General features: G+C 39.5%; 1 protein-coding gene across 2 annotated transcripts in view; it reads right to left on the minus strand.

The window, feature by feature from the left end:
• Window positions 1–15373, minus strand: part of chrm2a (cholinergic receptor, muscarinic 2a) — an 83892-nt gene that overhangs the window by 2059 nt on the left and 66460 nt on the right. For both annotated transcript variants that reach the window (XM_058408946.1, XM_058408945.1), the window contains one exon: window positions 1–3460. This exon is cut by the window's left edge and continues 2059 nt beyond it. In XM_058408946.1, the coding sequence (XP_058264929.1) occupies window positions 1936–3402 (1467 nt within the window). In that variant the 5' untranslated portion in view covers window positions 3403–3460 and the 3' untranslated portion in view covers window positions 1–1935. The remainder of the gene's footprint in view (window positions 3461–15373) is intronic.

Genomic DNA, 15373 nt, shown 5'->3' on the forward strand with positions numbered 1-15373 from the left:
TCAGAGCGCTTCCTGACACCAGTCTTTTAAAGCCTTCACATTAGCCAACATCCTGCATTAACATTAACAGATGGACAGTTGAGGTTGAGTATATAAAAGGAAAGAGGAATTTCTCAGGAATTAAAGTTACTCAAATACAACAGCTTTCTTCACTGAAAGCAAACAATTGTCTACCCTGCAAAAAAAAAAAAAAAAGACTAGCAAATGAAAATATTTAGAATATTGTTTCATTAGTCTGGTATTTTATATAATTACTAAAATATATCCTAAGATCAGAAAGAATCTACAAAAAAAGAAGCAAAGCTTGAAATGAGTAAAAATGTTTAGGAATAATTTTAATCATTTTATATTTGGTGTAATTGGAAAAACAATGATTTACTCAAGATATTTTCAGATATATTCATTGCTGTCATTTTATTTTATTTATATGATGCTACATGATGAAATGTGCAAAAATATCTAGCCCTTTTAATTCACAAGGCCAAAGCCTGTGATTTAGAATAACCCGCATTCTGGGGTGATCTCTCACTCTCTCTCTCTCTCATACACACACACACACATGGATTGAAAGCCACAATGCCATAGAGAGGTAGACTCAGAGGAAGCTCTATCGCTACTCCCACATTATGCATAAACAACCCAATGTTTAGTCCTTTCTCATCATCAGCTCTGAGTCTCTACACATGCTGTTACAAAAAAAAAAAAAAAACCACACAGGATCCCTCTGGAACAGTGCTGTGGGCTTGTCGGTATGCCGTAACCACCTGCAGACTGCATGAATGAACATCTTGCTGCAGGCATGAGCATACATTTGCATCTCTGCATCTTTCATGAGAAAGCAATAAAGAGGGTTTTTTTTGCAGTGGGTTTTAAATAACTAGAGATGGGTTATCACCATGCATGATAGATACTTCATTGTCTTGAACAGTTTTTTTTTGTCTTCCTGTGACATTGCAACAAAACAACAGTGTGCAACGAGTTATTAAAAAAAAAAAGTCTACGGTAACAGCTCTATATAGAAGAGTCTCTTCACCCTGCTCATCAGCCATCATTTTAAAAGCCTTTAATTTGCATCTCTGGAGGCCTGAGCACTTCACGCTGCCCCACACTCCCACTCTTACATGTGGATACCACAAAGTGGTTTTCCAAAAGCTCATTCAGCTTTAGGCCAGCAACACACACACACACACACACACACACACAAACACACACATACATACACACACACAAAGCAGCCAAAAGACAGTCAGATATAATTTCTGTAAAAGTTAAAATCTACCTCACACACACACACACACACACACACACACCAATGGCAAATACTATACAAGGATACATACAAATATTTACACATATTATTTTACACTGAACTCCAAACCCTAGGTTTGAGTGTTCAGTCAGCCCTATTGTCCCTTTAAGAGAACAGATTCAGTATTACACTGCTCTCTCAAATTAAATCTGTTTTTAGCTACTCTACTATATGTAGATAACATTATATCAAACAAACATGGAGTTTCTGCTCCAGTCTTCTGCCACACAGAACGAATATATTACGTATATGTATATTCATGCTGTTTATTTTACATTTAACATAATGGTTTTATACATTTTTATTTTACAAAAACCTATAGAAATCATTTGCTTTCCTTTATTTATGTCAGTCGGTCGTTTTCAAATCTTTTCCATACTTTGAATCCTTAGAAACCTGTTCTTGTCGGTATATAAATCATAAAGAACTATTTGCTTATGTGTGTTGTGTTGTGTTGTTAGGTGTGTTGTGTGTAAAGTGCTACAACAGGGTGTCAATAACAGAACCACATGATACAAAAACCACCAGAAACCAAGCCCCATCCAGCTGCCACGGTTTTTACGCTCACTCAAAACCTTTTCACAGACACACAAAAAACATGCAAACATGCATACTTATATTGCAGCTCATCTGGTCGAGCGTATGTTTTTATACTGGCAAAGCAGGAGCTGTTTGAAGGTCTTTTTGAATGTGGCATTGCACAAAGCGTAGCACGCAGGGTTGATGGTGCTGTTGATGTAGCAGAGCCAGTAGCCGATGGTCCACACCGTGTTAGGGATGCAGCTGGAACAGAAGGTATTGATGAGAACCATGACGTTATAGGGTGTCCATGTGGCTACGAATGCCACCAAGATAGCCATGATGGTACGTGTCACCTTCTTCTCCCGGGAAGGAGCTGCTTTCTTCTTTTTGGGGGGCTGCTTGGTCATCTTCGCAATTTTGCGGGCCACATGGTTCTGCTTCTCGGCTGCCGGTACGATCTCCACTGTGGTGTTGGAAGGAGTATAACAGTCTCCCTTGGGGGACTTGGTGACGATTTTAATGCAGGTAAGTTTAGAGGCACCAGATTTGGCATGGTGCCGTGCAGGTGTTTGGGTGTTGTTGGCTTCTGGCCTCTGATGAGCCATGGCCCCACTGCCTGAAGTAGAGTCATTGGAGCTCTCTTTCTCCTCAACAGGGAGACAGTTGTCCCGAGTTGTTTCTTCCCCTTCTCTCTCGCCACTTGCTGTGGATGGCCCTTTGCCATTCTGCATTTTGCTGTCATGCTGGTTGGTTTCATCTGTAGTTTGGGTTTGATTCCTATCACGGTCCTCTGCCATCACATTGTTGTTGTCCAGCTTGTTGGCTGCGTTGCTGCGGGTTTGACCTGGAGATCCAGTTCCGGTGTTGGTGCCTGAAGGCTTGCGGTTGTCCTTTTTCACGCGACTCTTGCTAGCTCGAGAGATTTGCCAATATAGCACCATCATGATAATTACAGGCAAGTAAAATGCGGCAATAGCCGTGCCGAAAGTAACAGCGGCATTCGAAAAGAACTGGATATAACACTCCCTATCTGGTACGGTGCGTCCACCCACAATGAACTGCCAAAAGAGAATAGCAGGAGCCCAGAGGATGAAGGACAGCACCCAGGCAGCAGCGATCATCATCCCTGCCATCTTAGTCGTCCTCTTTACAGGATAACTCAGTGGCTTTGTGACGCAGAAATAGCGATCGAAACTGATAATGAGCAAGTTCATGACCGACGCATTACTGACCACATAGTCCAGAGCCAACCACAGGTCACACACTACAGGGCCAAGTGGCCAGGCACCAATGACAATATAAACAGTATAGAGGTTCATAGAGCAAAGCCCGATGATGAAGTCAGCACATGCCAAGCTGAAGAGGAAGTAGTTATTGACAGTCTGAAGGCTTCTGTTGACCTTTATAGAGAGCATTACCAGTATGTTCCCGACCACAGTTACCAGGCTAAGTGAGCCTGCTACTAGCACAATGAACACCACCTCCACTGTTTTATACGAGCTCGTCTCCACTTCTGGCTCTGTTTCATTTCCCTCAGAGGAATTCCCCAACGTGAAGTTCATTCCGTCCATCTGTTCCTGCCTCAGGAAAAGCTCCCTCAGGAAAAGCACTGCTCATAAGCCTTCACACCTACACATAAAAGATGAAAAGAGAATAGAAAAACAAACATTAGGATTTCTACATACAGAGGAGTTAGAGTTAAGATTGTACAACATGTTATAAGCCTTGTCCGAAATTAAGATAAGGTCATGCAAGGTCATGAGGCTTTGCCGAGGTCAAATATCATGTCCCTTACACCATATCACATTCTCTTCCAATCATTTGTTGGAAAAGTTCTGGGTGTATACGGAGGCAACCAGTTTTCATCACATCTGTGTGGTTTAAAATGATCTTATATCTAATCAAAAGAGACTAAAGTAGTGAATTTGCATAGACGTTTGGCTACTACATAGAGCTCAATTCTGGCAGGACTGGACTCCATATGGACCATCTAGTGTGGCTGGATATATTTATTTATTTATTTTAGCATAGAATGGCTACAGCAATACGATGACCAGATTCCTATCTTTTGGAAAACTTTTAAACATGACTAAGCTCACGGGTGGTATTCAGGATGAGACTAAAATTTTTTTTCGATTTTCCGACTTCGATTTTCTGCTACCTCACCCACCTGTGAAATATTTATAGCTAGTTATTTATTTATATTAGAATTTATTCAAAAAATATAAAGCACTGTTTAGTTTCTAGTTTTTAGTTGCATTGGACGTGTTGGTATGATATCGACAGTGGTTGGCAGTATCGTAGTAAATGTAATTTGTTACGGTGCTTACGTATCTTTTTCCAGGATCTGTACTTTACTAAAGTATAACATTTTTTTGAGACTTTTTACTTTCACTCCACTACATTTTTAAGTAACATAGCATACTTTCTACTCCACTACATTATCCCACATCTCTCGTTTCTTGTATTAAAAAAAAAGCCATTACGGCACAGAAAATCGAGTTACAGTGCATGTATTATTTTTGAACAAACGTATCTTTTTGGTTTCATTAAATGCAGCAAGCACAAACGGTTTGGTACAGCCTGAAATACTGTAGGCTACAATGGAAGAAAACCCTGACCCCATCCCGCCACCTGCACACCCATGGCCTTTTCTACAGGATTTGTTTCAGGTTGTAGAACAGAAGAAAGAGTCTTTCATATTTAGATACCTGCTCTGCCTGCCTCAGTAACATAAGAATTCAACATCACATTTGCGAAAACCTGCAGAGGTGAGCACGTCCTGTGATAATCATAATAGCCATTAACAATAATATGAAATCTAATGTTAGCTTGCAACAATGAAGGATTTTATTGTGTATGTGAATAAGTCTGTCATTATCTTAATTATGTCATGCATGGCTAGTTACACATTAGTTAGCTAAGTAAGCTAGCTTAATCAGTAGCTCTTGAGAAGCAGTCTATTTTAACATTACTGATGTTACACTGCAACCCAATAACCCAACAGGTCAACTTTTATTGTTGATATTTGACCAGTCACTAAGTAAATTCTCTTTTTCAAAGTTTTTTTTTTAATGTAAAGCAAGATACATCTATTGCACAAATACTGTAATTGCCCATCACACACCAAAGTATTACTGTATCACCCTGTTCAGTATTACTAAATACTGAAATATTGACTGTAATGAATTTGAACTTTTTTTCTTCTGAATCTGTAGAGCAGTAACTTTCGGTTTAGGTTCCTGCTTGTCATTTGTTTAAAACTGATTCCGAGGACATGGAAGTGTCCAGCACAGATTAATTATTCTGCATGAGTTACCAAGTCAGACCATCCCACCTGAAGTGCTTAATATTTTCTACTGTTGTCTAAAATTCTATTTTCCTTTTTCTTGTGTAGCAGCCATGCACAAATACCTGTGCTATGTAAACACACACACACAAACACACAAATGTGTCATTTCAACAGCTACATGGTAAATCATTTTATCAGGTTTTAATTTGTTACTATCTTAAGTATACATGGATATTAGCAGAAAAACTACAGCAGATTGACTGGGAAGAGCAAGTGCAGCCTCTCCTGTTCCACTGTGTCATGGAGTGGAAGACAGAAGGCCTGCAGGATGACCAGACGACCGGCCATCCTGGGCACCTTCGGGAAATATCCAGCCCTGGGGTGCAAGATAGCCTTGGACATGCCAGGGGCAAACTCCAGGCAGGCAGGGGCAACCGATAGAGACTGCAGATCCCCTACCCATCTAAGGGAGGCCAAGATTAAAAGCAGAGCCGTCTTAAGGTCAGAAACTTCTTTTAGGCTGACTTCATGGGCTCAAAGGGGGCTTCCAGCAACCCGTCCAGGACCACTGAGAAGTCCCAAGAGGGGAGGCATGGTCTGCATGAAGGTCTCAACTGCCTGGCACCACACAGAAAGCAAGAGACCAGAGGGTGCCTACCGAGGACAAGGGCGTGGTTTGCATAAATGGCAGCCATGTACACCTTTAAATTTTGAGGGGGATAGGCCCCGAGAAAGGCGAGACTGTAGGAATCCCAGCACTGTACTGATCGGGCAGTGCACTGGTTCCTGCTCATGCTTAGTGCACCAGAAACTAATAAGCCTCCACTTTAGAGCATACAGCTTCTTAGTGGAGGGAGCCCCAGCATTCAGCAGCATCTCCACAACCTCTGATGACAGGCCTGCCTCTAGAAACCCCAGGGGCCAGACCCAGAGCTTCCACATCTCTGGGCAGGGGTGGAGAATCACCCCTCGTGCCTGAGAGTGGAGATCAGTCCTGACGGGAATCTCCCAAGGAGCGCCGTCTAGGAGGGAGACAAGGTCTGCGAACCAAACTCAAGCAGGCCAGCAGGGATCCACTAGAAGAAGGTGGACCCTGTCATGGTGCACTCTAGCTAGGACTTCTGGGAGCAGAGCTACCAGGGGAAAGGTGTACAGATGCAGCTTCGGCCAGGTCTGTACCAGAGCATCCACATCCCTCATCTTCAGGCAATTTATGTGCCATGAGAATTGAAGGCTTTCCCAAAGACCGTGGGCGGGGCGGCCATCCAAGACTGCTCCCCCGCCCAAAAGTGAGGCGTCCATCGAAGGAGTCCCGCAATGATGACACTCCTCTAGAATGGGACCCAAGGTCAGAAACTGGGGTCTTCCACATTAGAAGGGTACAAAGCTCACAACGCATAACCCTTATGGCACTGAGGGGATGCCCGTGGGGATGAAAGCCCGCACCTCTGAGCCAGAACTGGAACGAACTCATTGTGAATCAGACCGAAAAGGATAATGTTGGCTGCTGCCACCATGAGGCTGAGCACTCTCTGCGCCTCAGCGACAGAGAGGCTTCGGTCTAGCCGAATAGCATTCACTACTAACAGCATGGAAGCCACCCGAGCAGGAAATAGACATGCCTACACCGCGGTGGAATCCAAAATTACCCCAAAGAAGTTGGAGAAAGTACACACTTCTCTGGATTCAACCTGAGGCCTAGAGCCTCATATAGGCAAGCACAGCATCTTGATGACTGACTGCCATGGCCAACACGAGCCAGTCATACACGAAAATCAGTACACGGATGCCCTGGAGACGCAGTGGCACCAGGGCAGCATCCATGCATTTAGTAAAAGTGCGCTGGATGAATAGCATTCACTGCTAACAGTATGGAAGCCATCTGAGCAGGAGATAGACATGCCTTGACAGGGCTAGACTGAAAGGAAGAACCCGATACTAGTAAGCTGCAAAAGCAAACCTGAGGAACTTCCTGTGTTCTGGCCGAATACCTATATGAAAATAGGCATCCTTGAGGTCTACCATCACAAACCAGTCCTTGGACCTGATCTATGTGATCAGTTTCATAGTGAGCATCTTGAACCTCAACGTTGTTAGGGCAGAGTTCAGAGCTCGCAGGTCCAAAATTGGACGCAACCCCCCATCTCACTTGGGAAAGACAAAATACTGAAAAAAAGCCAGAGTCTCAGTCTGGAAGGGGAACATGTCCTTTTCTTAGAAGAGAGAGAAGTTCCTTGGAGGAACGTAGTTTGGCGTGTGCTGACGATTGTGGGCAACACTGCCTGAAATGGAAGAGGATGGGTGGCGAACTGGATCCTCTACACTTACCCTACGGTATCTAGGACCCACTGAGAGACACCTGGAAGTTTCCACACTGCCAGGGTGTCTGAAAGAGGTGTCAACCATCCAGATCACTCGAGAGCCAACCGGGCATGCTCCTCATCCAAACAAACCACGCAAAGAACGTCATCCTCTGTAATAAAACGTGGACACGGATGCACGCACCTCTTAAAATTCTTAAATGCCATACCTGCAGACAGATAATCGACACACATACAGTGGAGCACATCCTGCTGAATGGATGTGACATAGATGCCCTTATATGGACATGCTGGTGCGTATTCCTCCATCACGTGTCCTATCCGAGCCAATGAATTGGTGTGTGCACACAGAGCTTCAGACACACTTCCTCAACAAAGTGTTCCCATAGCATCAGTCATGATGCAGCGTCGAGTTCCCTTGAAAGGGACCCTAATTGTTCTTAAGTCCTACTATTTCACAGCCCCACAGTTCCTTTTGCGCTCCATGATTTTTGATCTCATTTGTTAACAGAGTGACATTCTTCTCACATAAAGTGAATAGTTAATTACAAAAAATGACATTACAGCTAGGATAAATGTAGTAATTTTTTTTACTTAAGTACATCTGATTGTATTCTTTAGTATTTTAACTCAAGTAGAAATTCAAATTGAGAACTTCTACTTTTACTGGTGTATCATTTTAGCTAGGGTATCTGTACAATCACTTAAGTACAGAAGATGTGTACTTTGCCCACCACTGGATATCAAAGCCTGTATAAATAGACATGCGGCATGCCTGCCCATGGCACCACATACAAAACAATTCATTTCTCTGCCTGATTTGCATTTACAAATTACACGCTGACACCAAACTACTTTTTGAAGTGAGGTTCCTGTATGCGCAATTACGCTTAATGTTATTTAGTACTATTTATCGTATAGAAGGAACCAATATCACTTTCTATCATTTAACATGTGTACAAGCTTTTTCTTCAGTGTGTGGAACATATTATATGTATATTTAATTACTGTTCAAAAGTGAATTAAGGATTTATTTTAGAAAATAAATCTACAATAATCATACAAATAATTATACAATGGTGGCTGCACATCAAAAGGCAATGAACAGGAACAATTTTTCAGTATAACTAATGGACTTTATTTAAATTTAGTTTACTTTTATTTCAAAAAGAGAAAGAGAATGTGTGCATGAGAGAAAATATGTGTTCAAAATTATCATATTTTATTTTCCCAAGTGATAGCATTAATATTTAGAATCATCATAGCAAATATTCTTAACTGTAAAGTTATTACTTTTCACACTCTATGATATAATCGGAATAAAATTCTGTAACGGATTGTCTGACAGCATATACTGTGTATCGTGTGTAGAAAATGGAGATGATTAAACAAAAACATTCTTCAAAGTAAGCTTCAGGTAATGAAGATATTTTTTCTGGTCCATCATCCTAAGCCGTCCTCATGCTGGTGGCCTTTAGATGAGTATCATTTCAGTGGCCACCCACTTATTAAACACTGTTAAAAAGAATGTCTGACACTTCCAGAACTTTCTTGTTAGCTGTCTTTAATTGCAATGGCGCTGGAATTATTTTTGTCCTCATAATCCAAAAAAATCATACAGTCATCCAGATCCGTAAAAACAAGCTGACAGGAAAATTAAGCACCCAAATGTATGGATGTTAATAATTATAACCAACAAGCTGACACTATGATTATTGCACATTTTTTATTAATTTCCTGTGAGGAAATTGCAAAGCTCATTCATATTCCTGCTGGCACTTTAGAAATGTTCTTAATTTGGACCCATGTGCTTTGAAAAACTGTGACACTGCAGTTTCCATAAATATTAAATCTTAATCTTTTTACATGAATGTTAACTGTTTTAATTTCAAACTTAACCCTGTATACTTTCTATTTCATTTCCATAACTTATTAAACACCAGTAATTAATGTGTTTATCAACTACAGCAAAATAGCAATGTTGAGTATTAACGAATTTCGGCCCAGTTGCTTAAATATTTGGAGGAAAAAGAGAAAATTTTACTCTTTAAGACTTTTAAGATAATAATAATAACAAAAAAAGCTACAATGAAATAATGAAAGTACTACTGCACAGATATCAAATGTACAATATAGTGGATTATCTGGGCTTGTGGGGTTTTTTTTACACATATTATTAAAAAAAGTAAAAAATTCAGCTTTTGTGACTGTAATATGCATCTCTTACCTAAAATGGTATATAAAGTTTATGGTTAAACGTAACTGGAAAGCAAGGAGAGCTAACATACCTTTAATTATGTTTTTAGAGTAGCTTTTCCACTGTAAAATATGTACAAACATACCGAAAGAAGTACTCCTGCTTCTGAAAAGGTTTTTTTTCTGAGACTATACAGTCTAAGAAGACAGATTAGATGATGAGGAAGACTGATCGATGTGAGATCATTACTGCAGAGTTTTACTTCTGATGCACTGTCTAGGATTGTTTAGACTGCCATAAAATTTGTATAGAACCCTGAGTGAGACATTGTGATTTTGGCAGTGCCTCTTGGCTGCAGAAACATAAAAAAAAAAACAAGCCATAATGTTGTGTTGTGTGGTTGGGTGTCAGAATTTTGAGTGTTCATAAGCACACTTGTTTTACTGCATAGTATCGAATTGGACACCTTTCCAAGCCAAGAGAAGAGTTATGTGGTTTGGAGGGATAACTGGTCCGAGGAGGTTCACGCATTATTATTATTATTATTAATAATAATAATAATTAGTGGTGGGCAGTGGTGGCTCAAGTGGTTAAGGCTCTGGGTCGTTGACCGCAAGATCAGGGGTTCAAGCCCCAGCACCGCCAAGTTGCCACTGTTGGGCCCTTGAGCAAGGCCCTTAACCCTCTCTGCTCCAGGGGCGCCGTATCATGGCTGACCCTGCGCTCTGACCCCAACCTCCAAGGATGGGTTATGCAAAGAAAGAATTTCACTGTGCTGTAATGTATATGTGACAAATAAAGGCTGTTTCATTTCATTTATTATTATTATTATTATCAGAGAACTACTTAAGGATTTGACAGGCTTAGCTTGCTAGTTAGCTGAAGAGCCTGATTTAGATTGATTTAGCAAATGCTTTGTAGCTCAAGTAAAATCTCCATCAAGAAACTAAACCCTCATTTATATTGGACTGGATTAGCTAGCTACAGTGGCCAAGAAGTGCGTAACAAAATAACAAATCCAAAAAGAATGGAATTCTTATGCTGATTTGACGAGACATCTGTCACTCAAGATATACAAGAAGTAGGAAATTGTGTATATAACTTTATTTCTTGTACATGTGTGGAGTTCTGCGTTCACTTTAAACCATTTTTTTTGACAATGCAACTTTAAATCTAAGAAAATAAACAAATTTCTACTGCTGCAGCCAGCTGTACATCTTGTATATCTTGTCCAATCAGCAATAAGAATTCCATTTGCAAACTACACCTACCTTTGCTGGTTTGATTTTGGATATAACCATAACTAGGTAATATTATACACACTGCAAATGAATGTGTGTGTGTGTGTTGATGGTACTGCCCACAATGGAGTGTTTTTTCACACTCTCTGACTAGGAATTGAAAGTTCAGAAACAGCCAGAAAAAAGTTGCCTCAATAGCACAGCTACCATGTACCAACTCACACTTTCCCCATTAAAACTTATTATCTGTATCCCCCTTCATTCTCTGAATAGCTATAGAGAATTCACTTATCTCCAGTGCCAGAAATCCTTAATCACAACATTACATATACAGTTATGCAAACTTAATTCCAAAACACACTAAGGTCCAGCAATTTGTGCATTAAAAAGGATAATAGCGCAATAATTTCAGGCGAGCAGGAAGGGAGGTGGATTTAATATCTGTGCCTGTACTGAGGACGGAACAAGAAGGAAACATATTCAAATAGCTGGAATGTACACGTCATGCACAGGCAATAACAATTCTAGCATATCTCGGTATTCAAACACACTTTTACACACACTCACATGCTTTTTTTATACATAGACCAACCCATCATGGGTCTACGTCCTTCATCTGAGTTCCTTCCTCCTCTCATTCCATCAGTTCTTGTCTCCTCCTCCTAGTCTCTCTTTTATCATTCCTGTCTTGGACTCTCTTCATGTCAGAGTACAGGATTCTCTCAGGGGCTGTAAGAGTTATTTAGTACTATTGTAACTGCTGGACATGGATCTGCATACCCATAGCTCATTTAAGGGGCTAGCTTAACATCCACATAATAAGCTAATAAGTCCCTTAGGAATAGGCCAAGTGCTTGAACGCTATACAAGCAATCTCTTTCTCTAGTGCTCTTTCTGTCTCTTTACTTCTCTAATGATGACTGGTTAAAAGATCAGATGAATTCTGTATGTAAGTCTAATCTGTTTGCTAGTATTGTGGACATCTTGCATATAAACAAATATAAAAGTCAAATATAAAAATATAAAAAAGTAAAATCATTCTTTCATATACTTACAATAAATAAATAAATAAAGCTGGGTCATATATTTTATTATAATTCATAGAACTCATAGTGGATATAAAAAGTCTACAGTTAAAGTTGCAGGTTTTTGTGATGTGAAAAAATCATGAAAGTAAGATAAAGGTAGAGGAAGAAAAGTAAAAAAAAAACCCCTTGGTCTTTTTGATTGTGACGGTGCTCAGAATGACACTTTCATCACATTCAGTCTCATGTTCAAAAGTAATTATCATACAGTGACAAGATTTTTATTAACCTCAAATAAAGATCAGCTGTTGCTGTAAGATTTTCTTGACATCTTTTTGATTTCATCTCACTGTTGAAGATGGTCCATAAAAGTAGAGAACAAGTAGAGAAAATGGGCTTCCACAGTAACAGAGAACTGGATGTCCCACAAAAATGGACTAATATCTGGCAAGTACTAGTCACTTCCTGCATGTGACAACAATCTCTTGTAGCTTCACTTCAGCTTCGCGTACAGCATTTGGCCGATGTCCTTATCCAGAGTGACTTCCATTTTTATCTCATTTTACACAACTGAGCATTTGAGGTTAGGGGCCCAGCAGTAGCAGCTTTGTGGATCAGGGATTTGAACTCACACTCTTCCAAGCAAAAGTCCACTAACCTTTAACCACTAAGCTACCACATCAACCGGCTATGATGGCTAATGAAGAATTTTCTCATTAATAGCAAAAAAACAAAACAAAAAAAAAAACCTTCCAAGCCTATCTAAATCACCTCAAACATAAAAGGTGTCAAAATTTGTTAAGGTCTGCTCTTAAACACAGCAGTTTATCACCCAAAATACACCACTGACTTTGTGGTAGCTTAGTAGTTGGTGTGTTGGACTACAGGTTGTGAGTTTCTAGGTCCCAGGTCCATCAAGCTGCCACTGCTGGGACCTTGAGCAAGGCCTCTAACCCTAGGCTGTTTAAAATGAGATGTTGCTTTGGATTAAGGTGTTTTCCAAACGGTGTAAATGTCTCTAGTGGCTTTTCTTCTTTTCAGTTGGGATTGGGGCAGTAGTTGAGATTTATTATTATGGATAATAAGATGGATAGCCTCAAATACCAATCTGTTTTGGCACAAATACCTGCAGGCCTTTTTTTTGTTAGACAGAAAACTCTCACCTTTTAGGAAGTCAACAAAAGAAAGGCTTTAAAAAAAGAAGATTTTGCAATTGTCATCTAAGTCCTATTGAAAAAAAGTGGAATTATTTGAAGAAGGCTATGCAGGAGATCAATTTAATCTGGAGCTTTTTTGCAAGGAAAAGTGGTAACTGTACTGCTACACACACAAGATTTTTTTACAGACATTGTTAAAATGAAAATAGTGATTAGTCCTTCAGGATAATTGCATGGCAGGTAGGCTGGAGAATGTTATAGTCTGATAGTTGTAGTATATATATATATATATCCTATATATATTCATGACATATGCATGTTCATTAAATCCAGGATATAGTGTGTGCCACAGAACTAGACTTTGTGACCAGACTTTGACGACCTGAGAAAATCTGAGAACACAGTCCTATAAGTCACTAAGGTTAATTAGCAGAGTATGTGAAGCAAGAAAGACTGAATAAAAGGAAATAGATTACATTTAATTACAAGTTAATGGAAAAGGTTTTCTGCTCATTACCTTTCAGTCTTTTTATACGTTTTACCTTTACTTGACTTGTTATACTGTATAAAAACAACACAGCCATACGAGAAGATCTGATTCTAAAATTTTGACAATGATAAAAACTCTTCACTAAAAATGCAGGCTTCAGCAGAATCAGAAATCAGAAATTAAAGTTAATTTGATATATAATTAAAATTTGGTTATTATTAAAGAGGCAAAGATAGCTAGTAATTTTGCAGGAGTTAACAGTTTAGTACTCCAATCACTAATTATTCAGTAATTAATTAATATTCATTGATAATTCTTAGTCATCTAGCTATACTAGGTTACTCAAATCCTCCACCCACTTTGATGTACAACTGTTGCTTTATTTAATTTTTTTTATTATGATCAATGCTTTATTTTTTTATAATACCCTAAAAGTTGAATTTAGCATAATTATGTGCACAATAAAGACATTTGATTACTGAACACTTTCCTGATCGATCTCTGAAATAAATAAAAATGGGTTCGTTTAGAATAAATGTTGTCACAACTGTTTTAATGAGACTGTGGGCTGCTAAATTAAATTGTGTATTGTGGCTGCTAAATCGAATTTAATTGGGACTGGCGCAGCTGTGAAGTATGGGTGGGACCAATTCACAATTTGGCAGATGTCACTTCATGTTTTTTAGACTAGAGGAACTACTGAGGTGTAGATACTGTATAAGAGGAAATATCAAGTTCTTTTTAAAGACACTTGCAGTTTTGGAGTAGCTGTGTGTCTCAACGGCAAAGTTAGTGTTAAGTTAGTTTTCAGCTTAGCAGTGATAATATATATACGTGTGTGTGTGTGTGTGTGATTTTGGTAATCTAATTTGTTTCAGAACTTTTGAAACAGTTTGAATTCTCTATCATTCTGCCCTCTTCTACTCTCAATCTCCCCTGAAGGCTTGTGTGGTGCAAGATGATATCACAAGCAGACGTCGTTTATGGATTTACCATGCAGGCACCCAGCTGTGCACTCTGTTTGCTGTCAGTGTGTGATTGTATGTCGCAGTTTGCACAAGCCCAAGGCAGAGTAGGCATAACACAACATTAGTTACAGAGGCCATTCTCACTCTTACGATCTCACCCCAGGCCCACATTCTAGCTCAAAACACTTACATGTAAGCATCTGATGAAAAATAACCCTCACACACATTTGTGTCATGATTATTCTACAGCCTTGTACTGTATTTGTATTCCTCTTTGTCAGTGTTAATGAGTTTCTCTGATTCCTTCTGCAAATTGTAGCACCAGTTGATGGTGACTGGCTGGATGACTTAGCTGTAAGGCCAGTTTGGTTGGCCTTTTGGACTTTAACTGCTCCTTGAGATGGCTCACTAGAGCTGAAAATTGCATCTACCCTCTGGGATGCACCACTGACTGAACTTCCCCAAGCTCTGCTATTTCTTTCTCTATCATTCTTTTTTATTCTTTGCATGAGCAATGTAATTCTGCCACATGGATATTATTTAACTGCTGTAGACCATATAGCCTGTGTGACAGTCTCAGTCTGGTTTGTTATGTAAAACTTTGATGATTTGCTTTTTTTACTGTTCTATTCTTATATTAAATATGTCAAATACACATGTAAATACAGAAATAAAAAAAATTTACAATTATTTAAATGCGTTTATCAATACTGACCACCTTTTTCAAAACTCTTGCTTACAAAGTTCTCACACAAATTCAGCCTCCTGCCACTGTGTGTTGTTACAGCACATTGTTCATGAAAAATTCAGGTGGATTGGTGACTCTAATTTGCCCCTAGGTGTGAATGAGT

Source organism: Hemibagrus wyckioides, linkage group LG14 (genome assembly GCF_019097595.1).
Source record: "Hemibagrus wyckioides isolate EC202008001 linkage group LG14, SWU_Hwy_1.0, whole genome shotgun sequence".
NCBI lineage: Eukaryota > Metazoa > Chordata > Actinopteri > Siluriformes > Bagridae > Hemibagrus > Hemibagrus wyckioides.